Source organism: Xiphophorus maculatus, chromosome 20 (genome assembly GCF_002775205.1).
Source record: "Xiphophorus maculatus strain JP 163 A chromosome 20, X_maculatus-5.0-male, whole genome shotgun sequence".
NCBI lineage: Eukaryota > Metazoa > Chordata > Actinopteri > Cyprinodontiformes > Poeciliidae > Xiphophorus > Xiphophorus maculatus.
Genome location: NC_036462.1, coordinates 19,393,607 through 19,413,357, shown reverse-complemented (window position 1 = coordinate 19,413,357; position 19,751 = coordinate 19,393,607). Strand labels below are relative to the sequence as shown.

Sequence of the window (19,751 nt, the reverse complement as noted above, 5' to 3'; positions counted from 1 at the left end):
ATGTTTTTTCAATCTATTTCCCTCCAATTTTGGTGAGGTTGTGCAAACACTTTTCATCTTCTAGCAGACAGGAGAAACAGCTGGTGTGGTGTTGTTGCCCATTTCCTTCATGTTGCGCGTTCAGAGATGGTATTCTGCATACCTCGGTTGTAATGTGTCACGTCAAAGCAGTGTGCAGATTCTCCTCTGACCTTTGAAATTGACCTTTGATATTGTTGTCCACACAACTGCTTCCCATTGCTCCATTTCAAACCACTCTCCAGAAATAAGATTGTGTGAAACTCCCACAGATCAGGAGTTTCCGAACTAAAAACTATAAACCGCGCAGCGTTCAAAGTTACTTAAATCCTCTTTCTTCCTCATTCTGATGCTCAGTTTTGTCAACTTTGTGAGCATTTACTGTAATAATGACAAAACAGCATGAAGTACAGTACAGTCATGAGCACACAGATCGAGGGCTCCCAGGGAAGTGATGTAAGAGGAGGATTCAGAGCAACAGTGGAAGGATTCCTGGTGAAAGGCACACAGCTTGGAAATAAAGGAGTTGATAAACGAGGTGTAATTTTAGCGAAACCCTGCATCTGGGACTCCTTAGAGATTGCCCTTGTCTTGTGGTAATTTATGGATGTGCTATTAAGAGCCTGAGGTCTGCCCGAGCTTCTATCTGTATCTTCCCCATCAGTGGGAGTAAACCACAGGATGCAGTTCTCTTTCTCACCATGAATAGCTTTCTGCACTGTGATACGGTTCTTTATCTTGGCTGGCTGGTGAGTTTGACAGTAAATACCAAACGGCCTGTGACTGCATAATTATTTTGCACATTCGTAAGGTTTTAAAGATTTGCTGCGTAAACCGTGCCCTTTACAAATAAGATGAGGTGTATCTTTTTAGACATTTTATTGCCCAGCTGATGATAGTACTACACAAAGATATGTATTTGGGGCATGGGAATGTGTGGCATTTCTGTGCTGCCGCTGGATACATTCTCCACATAATTTCTTTGTCCTTTCTAACTGCCTGGTTTGTGCATAATCTATAGCCTGTCAGACCTTTTGGTGAACCAGCCCCGCTGTGTGAAAGGTTACAAAGTCTGCCCCTTGGTGACAACAGCAGGTGGTTAATACAGATGAGTATATTTCACCTCAGAGGGAAGGCAGTTATAGGAAACATAACTGCATCAACCTAAAATGCCCCTCGCCGTCTGGGCAACGTAGAACATGAAGGCAGAAGATGGCAAACTGACAGGTGGTAAGAACGCAGAGTGCCGTCTAAATGTGTCACAATGTCGAATTGTGTTGCTGTGCTGCTGGTGTTGTGAGGTGACAATCTCAGATATGAGGGCGGATCTGGCTCCAGGCCCGGCCGCGCTGGCGTTATACGGGCACAGATTGAGTTGAAGCGAGGAGGCGAAGTTCTGTGACGCTCTCACAGGCGAGGCCCCATCTCCCCCATCTGTGGCTGCAGCCGGGCTGTCTGGTGGCTTGGCAGAGGTGTGCAGGCACACACAGAAGGTGTCGAGCAATCGCACCAACGGATCATGTTTCACAGAAACACTGAGACAGTGACAGGCAGACGTAAGCGGGGAAGGAGAAGGAGATGGAGTGAGTCACATGGCTTCATACGCCGTCAAAACGCTTGACAAGCAAAGCCTGGATCTTATAAACAGTTAGAGGGAAGTCTGTAGTGCCATCTGGACAGTTTGGGTGTACTTGTAGAAAAATTTATGTGACTCAAGTATTTAGCCTTGAACATTTCCCTCATGGTTTTTCCATGGTGACCTGTTTACTACATACAGGCTCTTAATTTACGCATAAGGGCCTGAACTGTTGCCCAGAAACACGATGACCCGCTGGATTTAATCATGTTTTGCTCATTGAAAGCTTCAGTGGGGAAAGTATAAATAAAGTCAAGCAAGTTTACCATTCAGAGGTGACCCAAGGTTGCAAGAGGCACTAAGCAAAACTGAATTCAGAGGCCCTGTATTCCCTACTGTGCCACAGACCTCTTTTTCATTTTAACCAACTTCAGTGATCTAGTGAGATGCATGACTGCCCACTGCAGCAGCAGAGCCCAGAATGTGATTAAAAAAACATGAAATCAGGCCTAGACTGCATTAATATTAGATTGTTTCATAGTAGTTTTGGTTTAACAGCCACTGTTGAAATGTGTGATAGATGCTAAATTAACTATGACCATTTTGACTTCTAATTGTAGTACTAGAGGAAAGGCGTTCCAGTTGGAAAATTAAAAGGAATGATTTCCAGCAACCAAACTATAAACTGCTGTTTATAGTTTGGTTGCTATACTATAATACTATAATACTATAATCAAATCAGAAAGCTGATTTGATTACTGTAAGATGTAGAACAAAAATGAATGGTTGTATGTAAATGTTGTGTTTGGCAACCAAGAAACCTGTTGCTATTAGAAATTGTGGAGTACCCATTACATGAGAACAACATTTAGCTACTTTTATAAACTGTGGAGTACTTATTACTTCAGGCCAACACTTAAAACAGAAAAAAATGTTTGAACCCAGAGAAACTTCTTCTAGTTTATAAATTGTGGAGTACTTATTCTTATCTAGCAGTCCAGGGCAGGAATATTTAGTTTTATACTTCACTCAACCCAGAGCAGGAATTAGAGCAAACTTATAATACAAATCTTATTAGTTTATCTAGAGAAACTTAGCTTAGATCAACATCTATCATTAAACTTTTAATATTGGAGCAAGACCTAGAGAAACTCTTGTTAGTTTACAAATCTGGAACAAATTTAGAAAGTACCATCTAGTTTTATATAATCAAACATGGAGAAACAACATTTATTTTTTTATCAAAACAAGAATCCAGAGAAACCCCTATTAGTTCATAAATTACGGACTATTTATTCTTATTCTTATTAAACATGGGGAGCCAATATCTAGTTTTATACTTTTACCTTTTTGTCTTTCTTTTGGTTTGCTGTTTTGTTGTATTTTCTTAATGTAAAACACTTTGAACTGATTTGTTGCTGAAAATGTATATAAATAAAATTACCTTACCTTACTGCACCTTACCTTACCTTACCTTACCTTACCTTACCTTACCTTACCTTACCTTACCTTACCGCACCTTACCGCACCTTACTGCACCTTACCTTACCGCCTATCGACCAGAATGGGCGAGAATCTCTTTCTGGGCTTCTAACCAAGCAACCAGATAGAGACTTAAAGAGGAGCAGCAAAAGCAAATGAGGTGGATTAGCTTGCTAACAGCTGATGGTGTCATCCAGTACATGTTACTGTGACGTATCATCGCTGTTGCCCAGATATTGAGCATTTAGCATGTCATGACTGACATGAGACTGTCATACACCAACAGTCTTCACTCAGAGGCCTCTTGAGATTCATTGCGAGACCGACTGATGCCGAGGATCCGTTGTGCTCACAGCATCATCATCCACACCAATTCTACACAGTCTAAGACGAAAATGAAAACAGAACAGAGCAGATGTAATGCAACAACAAAATAATCTCCCAGGTAATCTGATTTGACTAATGGTCCTACTTTGGAAAAAATGTGAGTTGTAGAGGGTTCTTAGAAAGTTAGTTCCTTGGAAAACAGTGGAAACTCTGCAGGATGCAACTCTGAAGACATATAAAATGTCATAAAATATATTCATATGATTCAACAGGCTAGCTGTTATAGCGTATTTGCTTTGTTGCCATGCATTGTCTTAAATGTGTAGATTAATCCAAACTGTGCTGTATCCTCCTATTACAGCCCAGGAGCATCTTGCCTCAAGTGTTTGCTTTTGAATAAAACATGAACAAGACTGGTTTTGTTACCCAAACAGCAGATAGTGCTACTATGTCTGCCTCACTGGTGAGAGAGCATTGGCAGGCGAAGGGTCATAATCACCAGGGCACATAAGAAGGACAACACCTTTTGAATATCAAGCTCTCTAATATTCACAGAACAAATCAATTACAGGAGGAAATTTCTGAAAGTTGTGGAATACATACAATAAATCAGGACAAAAATCAACAAGCTGAATTCATGTAAAGGGAGATTTCATCATTCGGGCAATAAACTGAAAGTGGCACGTTCCATAAATCACAGAACTGATAAAAACATATTGATAATTTAATATATTATATTTAGGAACTTTCAGCAATCTGATTTAGATCCATCACACATAACTCTGCTTAATTTCAGAGAGGCTCCCTCTAATATGAGAGCACCTATGATTCATGCAGAGGATTTAAACATTGAAACTCACATATCTACATCAGGAAGAACTATGGTGCTAAATGGTTTCGTGGAAATGCATCATTCATAGATGAAACTGAATAATGTGCTCTGAAATTGTGAATAATTGACAGTGATTGGATTATTCAGTGGCTCGGCAGAATCCAATATATGAGCTGTTGAAATACATACCGTGTCCATCACTCTGCGAACCCTCTCTGAATTTAATGGATAAATCTCACAACGAAGTACAGTCAGCTGCACCTAAAAATGATCAACCAAATGATATTTTATTATCAAACTGTACCTGTGGTGCAGTTGTCACTAAGTTAAGAAGCCTTAATGTCACAGAGTTACTAATTTCATTAATAAATGATGTGCAACTGTACACTTAAATGCCATCCTAACAGTTGCATGACTCTAGTGACACATACCAATTGAGTGTATCAGATCAATTTATTGTCATGTAATAGTTTATTAGCTTATAAAAAGATAGAAAGCATTTTCTGGGGATCTCCAACGGATCAGTGTAAAAATAATTAAAGTGACATAAATTACACAACATGGTGGCAAAAACATCCAAACAGCATCTGAGCATTTTGTCAGCTGGCAGCAGACAGCTGTTGAGCACTACAGTGATTCTGATATTAATGCTTTTCATGTGAAAGCAGTCAAAAACGTTAATGAAGAGGATATAAAAAGTTTCTGATAATTAGACAAGATTTATTTAGCATCAATCAAGTATAACCACACTTCAACCTGAACCTTTAATTAACATAGGAAGTGACTAATCACAGTAAGATATACATTTAGCAATAATTCAGTTAAACAAAAATCAGCACAAACAGGAGTTGTGATTTAGTTCCTTCCTGTAAAGTTGTGTATTTCGTTTTCAACAGACTTCTAATTAAAAGCATATATCTAAATTAAAAAATCACAAGAAATCATCTAGCACAGATTTTACTGCATAATGTTTTTAACATGTGTAAATATAATGTACGTGCCTGTTCACCGCTGATGTATGCATATGTCAGGGTGTTTCACAGAGCTGTGCCGGGCCGTATATGTGTGACACTGAGTGGAGCTAACGACCGCTGCTTTGGGAATAGTGTTATTGCTGTAGATGCACACCGAGAGACAGTCTTCTGGGAAGAGCAGATGGGCTTTTCATGTAGAAATAATCATGACCATCCAACAAAGTAGGGCTGATATTTCCTGGATCAGGCCACTCTGATGTTGCTGTATCTCTCTGTCTCTGTTTTTATTCCTTTGTTGGTCCCCAGTCCTCCCATCATTTGTGGAAACAAGAACTAGAAAATAATTTGAGATTTGTTTTACAGATTTGTTGTGTATGTTTCACAGGTAGCGTCAACAAATATTCTCTCATTAATTTTCAAGCCATCCTGGCCCTGATATGAAAATGGCACTCACTGTTATAAAAGAACAACAATTACAGCTTAGATCAATAAAGCAATAAGAAATGCAGAAAATATCTGAAATTATTATGCAAACCATAATGTACTCACTTTCAGCATCAATTATAAAAAAATATTGATTGTTTTAATTTACCTTTAAGGTAAGTCGTATGCTGTAAGTTACCCCATGTTACCATAGCCTGGCTCTACTCAGACTCAGAAGTCATCATCTAAACATGAACAATCATTTCTCATATTCTCACTGTGACATTAATTAGAGTACAATTTCTAAATAAGAATATCTTTCCTGATCTTTCAGAGATGTTTCGATTACATTGTTTTAAAATTACCTGTTCAATTACTCTTCTACTTGCTTTCACTTTTGCACTTCCAAGCCTCTTATTTCTCTCTCTTGTGTCTCATTCACGGAACACATTGAACTATTGCTGTTTCAGCACATCTGTTCGGCACTCAACAGATGTGAACAGCTTGCACTTTCTTTATATTCTCTTCACATAATAAAAATTGGGTCATTGTTTTACGTCCCGGACAGAGGGGTATGTGCTCTGTGCTCTCGCCGTACACCGAGCACCAGGACTCCCTCGCCCCCAGCATAGCAGCTGACTGCATCATGCTGTCCTCATTATGCCCCAGGTACATGGTGCAGTGAGCACAGGTCTTTTTACAGTGCTCCTGTCCTCTTTTTCTGAAAGCAAATAGTGCAACAGGTTTCTTTTTCATATTCTCTTCTCCCCTTGCTTCTTTCAACATAGAAAATATTTTACACTGGCTGCAAGTCGCAAAAGGCTGCAAGTTCTTGTTCTCTGAGAATTTAATGTTTTTTATATTCTGGCTGAAGTTGTGACAAAAATTTTCTGAGACAAACACAAAAACTTTGAATTAGAATGTTATTAAAATCTTTGTCATGTGTTTCTATAGCATATTAAGTTCATTATAAGGTATTTTATAAGTTTGAAAAAGCTCTTTTGAGTTTCTCAGCAATTAAGAGTTAAAGTTTTTTTGGATATAGACCAAAAATATCAATATTTTTATGCCTGAGCCTGATGAACATGGTTGACATTGTGGTTCATCATGTGCAATGTGCATGCTTCTCTTTTTTTGTTTTTTGCATCTGAGGCTCTTTTCCTGGTCTGGGGTTTGGTCCGACTGTCTCCCATCAAAATCATCCAGTTGAACATTACAGTCAGCTCAAGGAGCAATAGAAGAAGGTGTCCTGGTCTGCTGAATCCCATTTTCTTTCAAATCATTTGGATGGTTGAGTCCATGGTCATTGCTTGCATAAGGAAGACACGCCACCAGGATGCATTATGGAAAGAAAGCAAGCCTGTGGATGAAGTGTGATGCTTTGCGGCAAGCTTTTACCGAAAGACCCTGGTTTCTGACTTTTTTGTAGCTGTGATGGTGGAATGAAAGTCCAAAAAATGAGAAACAATGGTGCACATGGGGCGTGCTGTAGTGGCGCAGGGGGTTAGCACACCTCACGTTTGGAGGCCTTAGTCCTCGATGCGTACGTCGTGGGTTCGACTCCCGGCGACCTTTGTCGCATGACCTCCCCCCTCTCCTCGCCCTTTTTCCTGTCTGCCTACTGTCGCAAAAAATATGACCCACTAGCACTGAAAACCCCCCAAAAAACTATGGTGCACAGAACAGAGTAACTTGTCTTCTTCAAGATTTGATGCTGGGTTGCCACTAGAAATCCAGATGTTCACTGGGATTTATTCTGTTAAAAATTAGGGCAATTCTAGCGAAAGAGTGGAAAACCTCTTCATTATTAGGTAGTCACCTCATGCCTAAAAGCCTTTAAATACGAAAGCTGTCCTGCTCAAGTTCTACTTATTCTACAAGATGAATAGCATACATATCTAAAATAATAAAATAAAGAAATATGTAAAGCCAAAACGGTGAAGGAGGACAGATGAAAAAGCCCAATTGAAAAAGCACACAATAAAAATCTTCTCGAGCAAAATGACAGTTTGAATAACAAAATAAACTCTCTCCCAGCTTTGATGATAACTTGCAGCTTTTGTCCAGAGGTCGCAGAAGCAACGGCAAAAGATAAACACACACAAAAAAAGCAGAAACCTATTTACTGCCAACCATGACTTTATGCATGGTACATCTCCACCTTTTCCTGGCCTACACTCTCTGATGTTGTGCGGTTTACTCCTCTAGCTTCTGCTGTCCTCTTCAATCGTATCTCTTGCTCCTTTGAAGTCATCAAAGCAGAGATTAGTCAAAGAAAATCTTTGCGTTGTAATCGCCGGTTAGCTGATCATTTTCTACATTGTAACATTTGGCAATAATAATTCTATCCGGATGACATGAACGATTTAGGAGGATTCTATATTTTTATGTCCAACAGCTTGTTTATCCCCATCACTGCCACATGATAGACTCAGTCTTCAGCATACCATTGATGAGTTTTGGCAGGTTGAAGAGATTAGGCTCTTTATGTAACGCTTGTAAAGATCTAAAGGTTCCCTTATAAGCATCAGTGTCTTGTCTGTCACTGCTTTACAGCCTTTTGAACATGGTTTCTTTTATAAGAAGATTAGAGCTCTATGTAATGTAACCATGTAGAAATTACTCGCACTGTGCTGCAAGCACTGAAAAATTCCTGCTTCATGGGTCAATGATTTTTTAAATCTTATCCTGGTATTGAATAATGTTGTACGCAGACCACTAATAATTTTGCTGATTGTCTCAGGTATTTTTATTTCTTTTTCATGATAGTAGTTCGGCTTTTTTCCGAATCAAATCTTTTTTATAGCTTATTCATTAGTTCTTATTTTTATGAAAAGCAAATATAATCCAGTAAAATTTTTTCAAACCAGGCTTAACAACCTTACAGCACACAACTGTATTATTTACAATAATTTTATTTAGTGGCATTATCTTAGTTTGCACGAAATCATTTTACTATAAAATTATAGAAAGAGAAACAGACATTTGTTGAAAAATTACCATAAAAGTACAGTTTAAGGTTTTCTACAGTCTCCACATAATACTGTGAACTTTTAGTCTACATGCCAATGCTGTGTGGACACTGTACATCTCCTTAAACAGATAATATTCATAGTGTAACATGGTGGTGGCAGCATGATGCTGTGGGGGTACCTTTTCTTATCCAGGGGCAAGGAAGCTGGACAGAATTGGTGGTAAGGTTGATGGAGCTAATTACAGCGCAATCCTGAAAGAAAACCAGTTAGAGCCAGATAAAACACCTATAGTAACAGTTCATTTTACAGCAGGACAACAATCCTAATCTTGAAACCACAGCTACAATGAAGTGTCTCAAATGAAAGAGTAAATATGAAATTTTTACTTCATGTGAAACCTAAATATTGGCCAAAAGATTCCTTAAAATAACGACTTCTAAATGTTCAAAAGATACTTATGACAGTACAAGTATCCAAGCCAACATATTAATTATTTTATACACTAACACAAGCAAAAAAGAAAATATTTTCCTACAGCCAGAGGTAAAAAAACAACAACAAAAAACCCAGCATTTTTTTAAAACATAAAATCAAAGTACACAGACTGAGTAGAATTGGATCTTTTTATACTTTAATAAAGAGCAAAAAAATGTAACCACTCAGGCATTGTTGGACATACATTCCTGCTGAAAAGCTCTCAACATCCTTACAATGGAGTGAATAATTTCTGAAAAATACCTTACTCTGAAAGTTACAGTTAATAAACTACTTAGAGTCAGTCGAGCTGCAGAGAGCTCTGCTGCTCATACTGAACAGCAACTCATCAAATGTACAGCTGAGCTGCATAAGCACCCCTCACTTACTTTAAAAAGACCATTCCATTATTAAATAAATGCTTCTTTACTTTTTGTTGCACTACACTGTGTATTAAAAATAACATTTTGTTAAAATATACAGATCTTTAATAATAATCTTTAATAAGGATAATTAAAATCTAATTTATCTTTATTAAAAAGACTGATAACCTTTTTTGTCACACTGTCAGATTTAAAATAATACGTAATAGTCATAATAATTACAGATTTAACGTCAGACAGTGAGAAGAAAAAATGTTATATCCTTTTACACAGTGAATATAAATAGCCAGTTTCACATCTTAAATAAGAAGAAAGTTCAAAGTTTAGATATATTGTTCCTTTAGAATGTAAAAAGAAATCTTTATAGAAAAAAACTCAACAGCAGTAGTACTTATTAAACTTTCTCCACTTCCTGTCACACTATTTCCTTCAACTACTCTGTAGGTCAAACCATTAAAATGAATCAGTAGTGGTGACTGTAGTATATGTGTATATGTATAGTATATGTGACTGTGAGTAGGGAAGTTGTCTTCCGATGTTTTGAAGGTTGTAGGTTCAATTCCAGCTTTGTCCTGTCACATGTCGATGTTACCCTGGGAACAGCACTTGCCCACCAATCTCAGTGTATAAATATGTGTGTTCATAAGTGTGTATGGCTGTGGTGTAAAGGGGCTTTGAGCAGTCAGTATGACTGTAAAAATGCTTTGTAAGTTCAGCCCATTTACCGTTCTTCTTCAACATTTCTTTCAAGTTAAAGCTGAGTAAGGTATCTATCAACTCATTGGACAAATTTCATCCAATTTTAACCCCATAATCCATCTTTCATAAAAACAAATCAATAAATCCTCAAACTTTACTTCTGATCAGATCTCAGTAGGGATTCATTTTGATGATTATCAAAATCTTAATAGAAATCACATTTTTCTGAGACTGCCGTCCTCATCCTCTTTCTTTAACAGCAGTTTTGATCAATACTGTGCCTGTTTTTCAGCTTCAGTGCTGACAACGCTGGCAGCGTAAGTCAAGCTGCACTGAACAGAATGTTAAATGAGAGAAATATGACCTTTTTTCCCAGTGGTTTACGCTCTAAAGCACATAAGAACACAGCCACCATTCTTCACACCTCCACACAATCCTTTTCTCTGTTAATGGAAACACTGACAGAAAATACCGCACACAAGGGACAGACAAACTCCTAGGAAACTGGTCAATCTTATCCAGCTTTTTGACTCATGCTGTTACTAAAATTCACCTCTGGTGATGTACATAATATACATTTATGACCTAAAAGTGAAACAAAACTGCCACAAATTACAAAACTTCTTCTGTTGTTGGACAACAACATCAAAACAAAGTTTTCAGATCTGATCTGACCTTTTTTCATTGTCTAATGATTCAAAGTTTTACCATTTTCCTAATTAAGCCTGTTTAACTATTAAAATTCCAGGACTGCCTGTTAATAGATCTATGTTTCCTTGGTTATTATTAATAATTGATGCCTTAAAACCACATTGTATCGAACCCCAAGAGAAACTATTGTATACATTTCATAGTGTCACTAATGTAGTAGATATGAAAGGTCCAAATGAAGGTATGCAGATGCAAAACAGAAATAAAACAGTCTGATACCATCAGATACTGGTAACGACTGCAAATCCAAAATGGCATTCAATGAAGGTAGCCAAAGCTAAAAAAAACAAAAAACTAACCAGGAGCAGTATAAAGCAGAGTCAGAGAACAGATGAACCAGAAACGAACGATAAAAATGAGTGAGATTATGCTGACAGAAAGTGGAGAAAGCTATTCAATGCAGATGCGATCAGGGGATTAAGAATAACTGTGAAGGAGAGCAAACAGGCAGACTGAGGGAGGATTAATAATAACGGAAAAGGAAGCAGTTTCCTACATAAGGAAACTGCAAACCCAGGGGAAAAGACCTGATGATAATCTGAGAGACATAAATCCAAATGCAAGAATAAACTAAGAAACGGAACCATATGCAGAGGCTCCAGTCCTCAGAGGAGTTATCCCTGGTTCAGTTACTGACCATATACTGCATGTCTTCCCCTTCTCTCTTTACCCTTCTACCTGTCTAGCTTCTAACAAATGAATGACACTAAAGGATTAAAAACATTAAGTACTTTAAATAAATGTCTGACTGTTGAAGAAATGTAATTTCTAAATTATATCAATCAAAAAATGCAGACAAAGTTTCCTAAATTATTCAGATTGATGTGTGCCTAACATGGCTACACTTATTTACGCCACCTTTCAAACCACAAATATGTGCAAATGTTTTCATCCGTAGAAACATTTCTTTATAGTAAGATTGGTTGGTTCTCAATCTCATCTTACTGGATTTTTGTTTATTACTAAGCTGATGTTGTTCACAAGCTTAAAACTGCACCAGAGAAAAAGAAAAATCAGAAAATAAGAGCTTCATAAAGATGTGTAAGAAAAAAAGACTTTAAAATAATTACACCGATAATTACAATCTTATTATCTAAAACTTGGGAACCAATCTCAGGGTAAAAATAATTGCTTTAAAAAAAATCACCAGTACCTTTTAACAGCTATAACATACATTTAACTGAAAATATTGTTTTTGTTATACTGATCAGCATGTTTACAAATGTTTAGTAAGTGATCAATAACTTCATGTTTCCAATGGAAATACAGAAGAGAAAGATGGACATATCACCTTGCAGTGCTTCAAAATGGGAATGACAAGAGAGCATTTTAGTAAAGTGGATGTGTTTTTTTCTTCACAGGTTAGAAACGGCTACAAGAAAGTAAAATCTGTATCAAATTTCCACTGTTACAGAAAAAGTGTCAACAAGTTTTCATTACGTAACGTTTTTATGCACATCTGTATCAGGGCTGCCAATAATTGAGAAGGGTGCTTTCCATCACATTACACTGGGAGATATTAATTTACTGTCATAAGATGATTATGGGAAAAAACTCATTAGAAGCTATAAGAACAGAAATTGGTTTTGTGAGTCTTCATAAAGGTTTGAGTAATCTGATAATGAACAAAGTAATCAGTGTTAATGTCACTTGCCACTTTTGATTACAGTCTGATTTCTTTGTGAAAGAGTGAGCATGCTGCCTCCAGACGCCGCTTCACAAGTTTAGAAAGGCTGTCAAAGTAGTTTAAGGAAAGACAATAACTGTCACATGTAAAAAGTAATTATTATGCTGTCTGTGCAGCCAGCCTTTCTCCAGCTGACCTAAAACGCTCAGGGGGGAAATAAACTTTTGAACTCATTTGAAATAATCAGTCATGTGTTTCACTGATCTGTCTAATAAACTTGATCTTAAAATACTTCATTGCAAAAATAATTAAATGTTGCAAATGTGTGTCGTCACTCTTTTCCCACACCACTGTCAACCCAAATTGCAGCTAAGCTGATGTGCTTTTGTAGCTAGCGTTGCTCCTCTTTGGTAATTGATGCAGACTGAGCTGAGACTGCTCAATATTTTGTCGGTGTAAAGTTCAAAATAAGCTGAAAGGCATTCCAGAATCAGCTGAGTGACAGCGGCATTAACGAGTCAAGTCAACTCAAATTTATTTGTATAGCAGATTTCAGCAACAAGGCAGTTCAAAGTGCTTCACACAAAACCTACAGTTTTTCAAATCACTTGAAGATTATGTTTTCTGGTTTTTATTTTTTACATAACTGTAGATTAAAGTTGCAACTGTCAACATTTCTCCTGTCTTACTCATAATTATAGGCTAAAATTTATTTGGTGAATACACAACATAAATCTGAAATGCAAATACTCTTCGAATGTGAATTTCCTTCTGAACCCTCTTTGAAATAAGTCATTGGCATTCAAGATGTGTTCTTTAAAGTGTGCTTCTCGGAGAGTCGACTTTAGCTAAACCATAAGTTGGTGTTCTTTTGAATTTATGAGTCTGGCTCCCCTTAGGCATCCAAAAAAGTGCCTGAAGCAAAAACTAATGTGCAGTTTCTTCTCCGTCCCATACACTGTGTCACAACACTGACAAAAGCTCTCAAAAAAAGAAAAAGTTTCAGGATTCTTTGATAGATTGAATCCTTTTCAATCCCCTAAACTCTGTCCTCAACTGTAATCCCGGCCTCTGTCTTTTCTTCTTTCTAAAGCAAAGTAAAAACCTTGGAAATATATATATATTCTTTTGTATAACACCATGTGGTCACACACCTTTTTGCAAGGTACATTTTATGGCATCTTTGTCAAACATTACTGGTCACAAAGGAGAAACTGAACAAACCATTGTAAAGGAGCTGAACTCTTGGTCAGCAGGGGGTGAGTTGCTCAAGGATCCAGCAGAGGAATAGTGAAGAAACAAAATGTAGTGAAACTGATTTTCAACAGGGCAAAGGCATGCAGTCCTTACTCCTTATTATATATTTACAGATGGGCAACAACAAATTTCAGAAGTAATCACCATGTTCCTGAGCTATCATTACGCATCAATGTAAAATTATGTATAATGATAATACTTTGTAAAAATATTCACTTTTCAGATTTTTTTTGGTGAAAATAAAAACTGAGAAACACATCATATTCACAAATATCCATCTCTATGTGGATATTTGGGTGTTATCATATAAACTACCAATCAAATAAATTAGACTTTTGAGTTGTAGTAGCCTATGCAAAAATGTGGAGAAGGCCAATATCTTTACAAGGTGCTGTAGCATTGTTAATTAACAAGATTTATCTAAACTGTGCAAAGGTTGGTATAAACGTAATCATTGTTTAATGTGCTCTCTCTTTATTACAGGTTGCAAATCTCCTGCGACTTTTTCAAATCCCCCAAATCAGCTACGCTTCTACAAGTGCCAAGCTGAGTGACAAGTCTCGCTATGACTACTTCGCTCGCACAGTGCCCCCCGACTTCTACCAGGCCAAGGCCATGGCAGAAATCCTGCGTTACTTTAACTGGACCTACGTATCGACTGTGGCCTCTGAAGGTGACTATGGTGAGACTGGTATCGACGCCTTTCAGCAGGAGGCGCGCGCTCGACAGATTTGCATTGCCACATCAGCCAAGGTGAGCCGATCGATGAGCCGCTGGAGTTATGAGAACGTCATCCGGTCCCTTCAGCAGAAGTCCAACGCCAAAGTGGTCATCTTGTTCACCCGCAGTGAAGATGCCCGGGAACTGCTGGTGGCAGCTAATCGGATGAACGTCACCTTCACCTGGGTGGCCAGTGATGGCTGGGGGTCGCAGGAGAGCGTGGTGAGAGGAAGTGAAGCTGTGGCAGATGGGGCGTTCACTATTGAACTGGCTTCTTATCAAATCCCCAACTTCAACCAATACTTCACTTCTCTGCATCCATATAACAACACCAGAAATCCTTGGTTCAGGGAATTTTGGGAAAACCAGTTCCAGTGCAGTCTCCATGATCTGGTTTGTGGAAAACACTCACTCCACGAAGTTCCATTTCAGCCAGAATCTAAGATCATGTTTGTAGTGAATGCTGTGTACGCCATGGCTACTGCCTTGCACAACATGAGGCAGGCCTTGTGCCCAAACTACACCAAGGTGTGTGATGCTCTCAAACCAGGAAATGGACGCAAGTTTTACAGGGACTACATCTTGAAAGTCAAGTTTGATGGTAAGTACAATTTTTATTTAAACAATTAGAGTAAAAAATGCCCAAGACACAAGTTAGTTCATGTTTATGCTCAGTTAGCATCAACATTGCATAGCATTGTGACTTCTTCCTAATAGTGTCTTTGCCCCCTGTATGGGGATACACCTCAAAAGGGTTGTTATTGCCCACACAACCCTAATCTGTTGAGGTATCCTTTAAGTTATGATCTTTTAAATTGCAGTGTAGCTCCATGGACTGGACATGTTTGTACCTCCATGAGTCTATAGCCCATTGCAATAGACTCCTAAAACTCTTTGTGAACCTTGTTGTTAGGTGTATTATTCTGCCGAAAGAAGCTAGAGTCATCTGAAAATGCTGTTTCCATGACTGGGTGTTCATTGTCTACAATATAGCTTAGGTAGGTAGTATACATCAAAGTGACATCCATACAGATGACAGCACTCAACATTCTGTCTCCACCGCTTTACTCCTTCCTGTAAGTGATGCATATGCCTGAGGTTATCCAAATAATGTTACAGAAAACATGATTCATCAGAACAGACCACATTCTTACATTGCCCAAGGGTCCGATTCTGATGTTCACATGTCCAGTGTTGGTTCTTTTGGCAGTGGACAGCGATAAGAATGGGCACCCTGACAGCTGTGCAGCTATGTAGGCTCTTATGTAACAATCTGCAATTCATTGCCTATTCTTACACCTTTCTATTAGAACCAACTTTTACTTGCTTAACAGTTTGAACTGTAGAAGCTTTTCTATTAGATGGAGCTGGCCAGCCTCTGCTCCCGTTTCCCTGTCACTGGTTCACCACTCTTCCTTTCTCGGACCACTTTTGATGGACACTTAGATCTGCAGACTGGGAACACTCCACAAAAGTTCTGGAAATGCTCTGACTCAATAGTTTAAGCCTTTATTTTCTGTTTATTTTTCTTGCTTCTACAGCAACTTCAAGGACAAAATGTTTCCTTGCAACATACCATCTTTGAAGCAACAGATACAATTCCCAAGAAATAGTTTGGGTTATTCACTTCACCTGTCAGTGGTCGTAATGTTATGCTGAATCAATGTGCAAAATTATTCTTCAAATTTTACATTTTTCTTTTGACCTGCTAGACTTTCTTCGTCTTGTAAAGTGGTGCAAGGCAATACTTCTCATGTCTTTAGAAGTCTTCCAGACAATTGTCAGAGATGTTTTTTGTTTGAACGTCACCTTCACCTCAAAATTGGACATTTAGGCGCTTTTTTATAGCAACCCGCCATAAAAATACAATTCTCTAGAAATGTTTTATACTGGAAACATTAAAAAAAAGCCAAATAAAACTCAGTTTGACATAAGATAGTATTTTGGAACCAACAATTGAATTCTAAAATGTTATTTTCAGATAACAGATAATTAATTACCTGAAGGATGGTGCATTTTTAGGCCCTGTTGGGTTTTCTTTCCTGGTTTCAAAGAAATCAAGTTCATCCAAATAAGTTCAAAGAAAAACTGAAAGTTATTCAAAACATGTTTTCAAAGTACTATAAATTTTTTGAGTTTGGGTTTAATATCTGTTGTGTTTTGCAAAGTTTTGAGGAAGCTTAATTATGTTTAGTTATTCTAACATCTGGCTTACTCCTTTGTGTATTAAGCCTCAATGTAGGACAGTTTAATCTTTCCATATCCAATTTGCACATGCCAAATTAGATTAAAGCAGTTTATTAATTGCACCAATTTTATATGAAATATTGATTTAGTGGCAAGCGGATTATACATATTCCTCCACTGCTGCTGCAGATCAGTTTTGTAATAATTTAGTTAGAAAAGATAAAACAATTTCTCTCTATTCCCTAATGGTGGTGTTTGTTTATGCATCTGAACAGAAGCCTTCAATTGAACGTCTCAGACGCATAAAAAATCAGCGCTTGTTTTCATATTTTTATAGACAAGCAAAAAAAAAACTTGTAACTGCTTCTGCTTCGGCTCCTCCACACATTGAAAATGATAATTTTACCTATTCAAATGCTCTCACTTTTATGAGGGCTTTGGGTTATCCTTCGATTTATGGAAATACTGACATTTTCAGTGATGAAAAATAAAGGAGGGGGTAGTGTGCTCTTATCCAGCTGTGCTTTTCTGCTCTTCACATTTTCTAAAAAAAGAAGGAAAAAAAAAACATACCCAGAGGATTTGACTATCTAGAGGCTTTGAAGTGGATTAAAGCCCTTAAATTAGTCAGCCCCAAGTGGTATCACAGCACTCTAAGGAAAAAACAGGTGGACCACTAAGCTCTGTATATGTATTAAATTAAAAAACATAAGTGTGATGTAAACACGAGTTTACAAAAAGTGACCCCTTAACATTGTGTGTCGTCCTAGCAGCTATAACTATGCCTTAAATATTGCAAATATTAGTACTAAAATAGTGATTCCAGTTGTAACTTTACATTCATTCAAGATCTATCATTTGCAATAGTCACATGTCCATGTTTTCTACAGTTTGTCAAATTTGAAGGTATTTCAGAAAAGTCTGTTAGACAAAAAAGTTTCAGGCATGCCATAAAGTCGAACTAAGTGTAGTTTTGCTGGACTTTTTGGCAAGCTATGAGTCATTCCTAGCTTAAATCAGCTCATGAATCATCTGCAATAGGTGAATCTGTAAACATACAATATGGTCTCAAATGTTTGCAGATGGTTTCAGCAGATGAAGAGATGTACCTTATGTCAAGTCAAGCATCTGGGCAAGGATGCAAAAGCACAGTCTCCATATTTATATAAAATGTGCTTATAGAATGAATGACGGAGTAATTGGAAAAGGGACTTGCTTAACACAAATAAAATCCAGATTTTTTTTCTCTTTATTTTATTTAAAGGTTGAAACCCAACATATTGAAGTAACAAAGTGTACTAGAATAACCCCTTTTTTTCTTTTTTGCTAAAAGTTGGAAAACAGACAGAACTTTAGTGAGAAAATAAATTATGTGTTTGTGAAGAAAAAACTGAGCATAAACACATTTACTCTATCAATATTATCAAATATGATGTAACATGCTTCTAGCCAAGTCAGAGAAGATAAAAGAAAAATAAATCATATAGATAGGAAGCAGTTGTCAGTATAACTATTGTTTATATAAATAATAATGTTCTATATTTTAAAAGGTATTCAAAAACTGACAAAGAAACCTTGTGTGCTGTTGAATAGCAGTACTTTGACATATGTGAGAGCACCTACAATATGTTCTGTCTCAGTAAGAAGCTATGCTACATTTAAATGATGACAAATTCTAATTAGAAATGGTACATGCTCTACAATGTGTCCTAAACCTCTTTAAATTAAGTATTCTTTGTGACTGACTCCTGGTTTGTGTTTGTTTTTGTGCTCTGCTTGTTATTCTTTGTGCAACAGCCTAACACGTTTTGTCCATCCTCTTTTCTGTTTCCTTTCAGCACCCTTTCGTCCCCCCGACACAGAGAATGTAGTTCGTTTTGATGCCTTTGGAGACAGCGTTGGGTGCTACAACATTTTCCACTACCATAAAGAGGGTGGGCGCTATGTCTACCGCAACGTTGGATACTGGGCGCAAAACCTGACCTTAAACACCAACCTGATTCCCTGGTCTGGCCATGTTGTGCCCACATCCCAGTGTAGCGACCCCTGCAGGAAGAATGAGATAAAAAGCATGCAACCTGGGGACGTGTGCTGCTGGATATGTATCCCCTGCCAGCCATACCAGTATCTTCAGGACGAGTTTACCTGTGCTGACTGTAGGTTCGGAGAGTGGCCTCTGGCCAATCTCACAGGCTGTTACGACTTACCTGAGGAGTACATTCGGTGGGAAGATGCCTGGGCCATTGGACCTGTCACTATTTCCTGTCTAGGAATGATGAGTACACTATTTGTCATTGGGCTCTTTCTTAAAAACAATGAGACACCTGTAGTAAAGGCCAGTGGACGTGAGCTCACCTATATTCTTCTGCTGGGAGTGCTGATGTGCTATAGCATGACATTCATCTACATTGCCAAGCCTTCCACAGTAGTATGCACGCTGCGCCGGTTAGGTTTAGGCACCTCATTTGCTGTATGCTACTCAGCGCTCCTTACCAAGACCAATCGCATTGCTCGGATTTTCAGTGGAGTGAAGGATGGTGCCCAGAGGCCTCGCTTTATCAGCCCAGCCTCCCAGGTTGCCATTTGTGGGGCTCTGATCTCCTGCCAGCTGGTGGTGGTGGTGGTGTGGATGTTGGTAGAGGCCCCAGGTGTGAGAAAGGAAATGAGCCCGGAGAAGAGAGACATAGTTACTCTTAAGTGTAACAGCAAAGACTCCAGCATGCTTCTGTCGCTCACCTACAACTGCATACTCATCATCCTCTGCACAGTCTACGCCTTCAAGACCCGAAAATGTCCGGAAAACTTCAACGAGGCCAAGTTCATTGGGTTTACCATGTACACCACCTGCATCATCTGGCTGGCCTTTCAACCCATTTTCTATGTCACTGCCAGCGACTACAGGGTAAGTTAAATTAGGTCATATGAACATTCACATGGTCTCTTTCTTCTAAGATAACATATTTTTTGCATTGCATTCAGCAAGTGCTGTGGTTACCATTTAAATTATTTGTTCAGATGGTTTAGGGCTCTTAAAATCTGAGTGGAATACATCCTTGTAGATAATGACTTCCTCTGTGCTGGAAATT

The 19,751-nt window shown here is 38.1% G+C and overlaps 1 protein-coding gene across 1 annotated transcript in view; it reads left to right on the top strand.

Annotated features, from left to right (window-relative positions):
• The window catches only part of grm2 (glutamate metabotropic receptor 2), a 47,592-nt gene that overhangs the window by 21,462 nt on the left and 6,379 nt on the right, over positions 1-19,751 (top strand). Inside the window, exons 3-4 of the mRNA XM_023324634.1 lie at positions 14,242-15,079; positions 18,504-19,567. Of these exons, the coding sequence (XP_023180402.1) occupies positions 14,242-15,079; positions 18,504-19,567 (1,902 nt within the window). The remainder of the gene's footprint in view (positions 1-14,241; positions 15,080-18,503; positions 19,568-19,751) is intronic.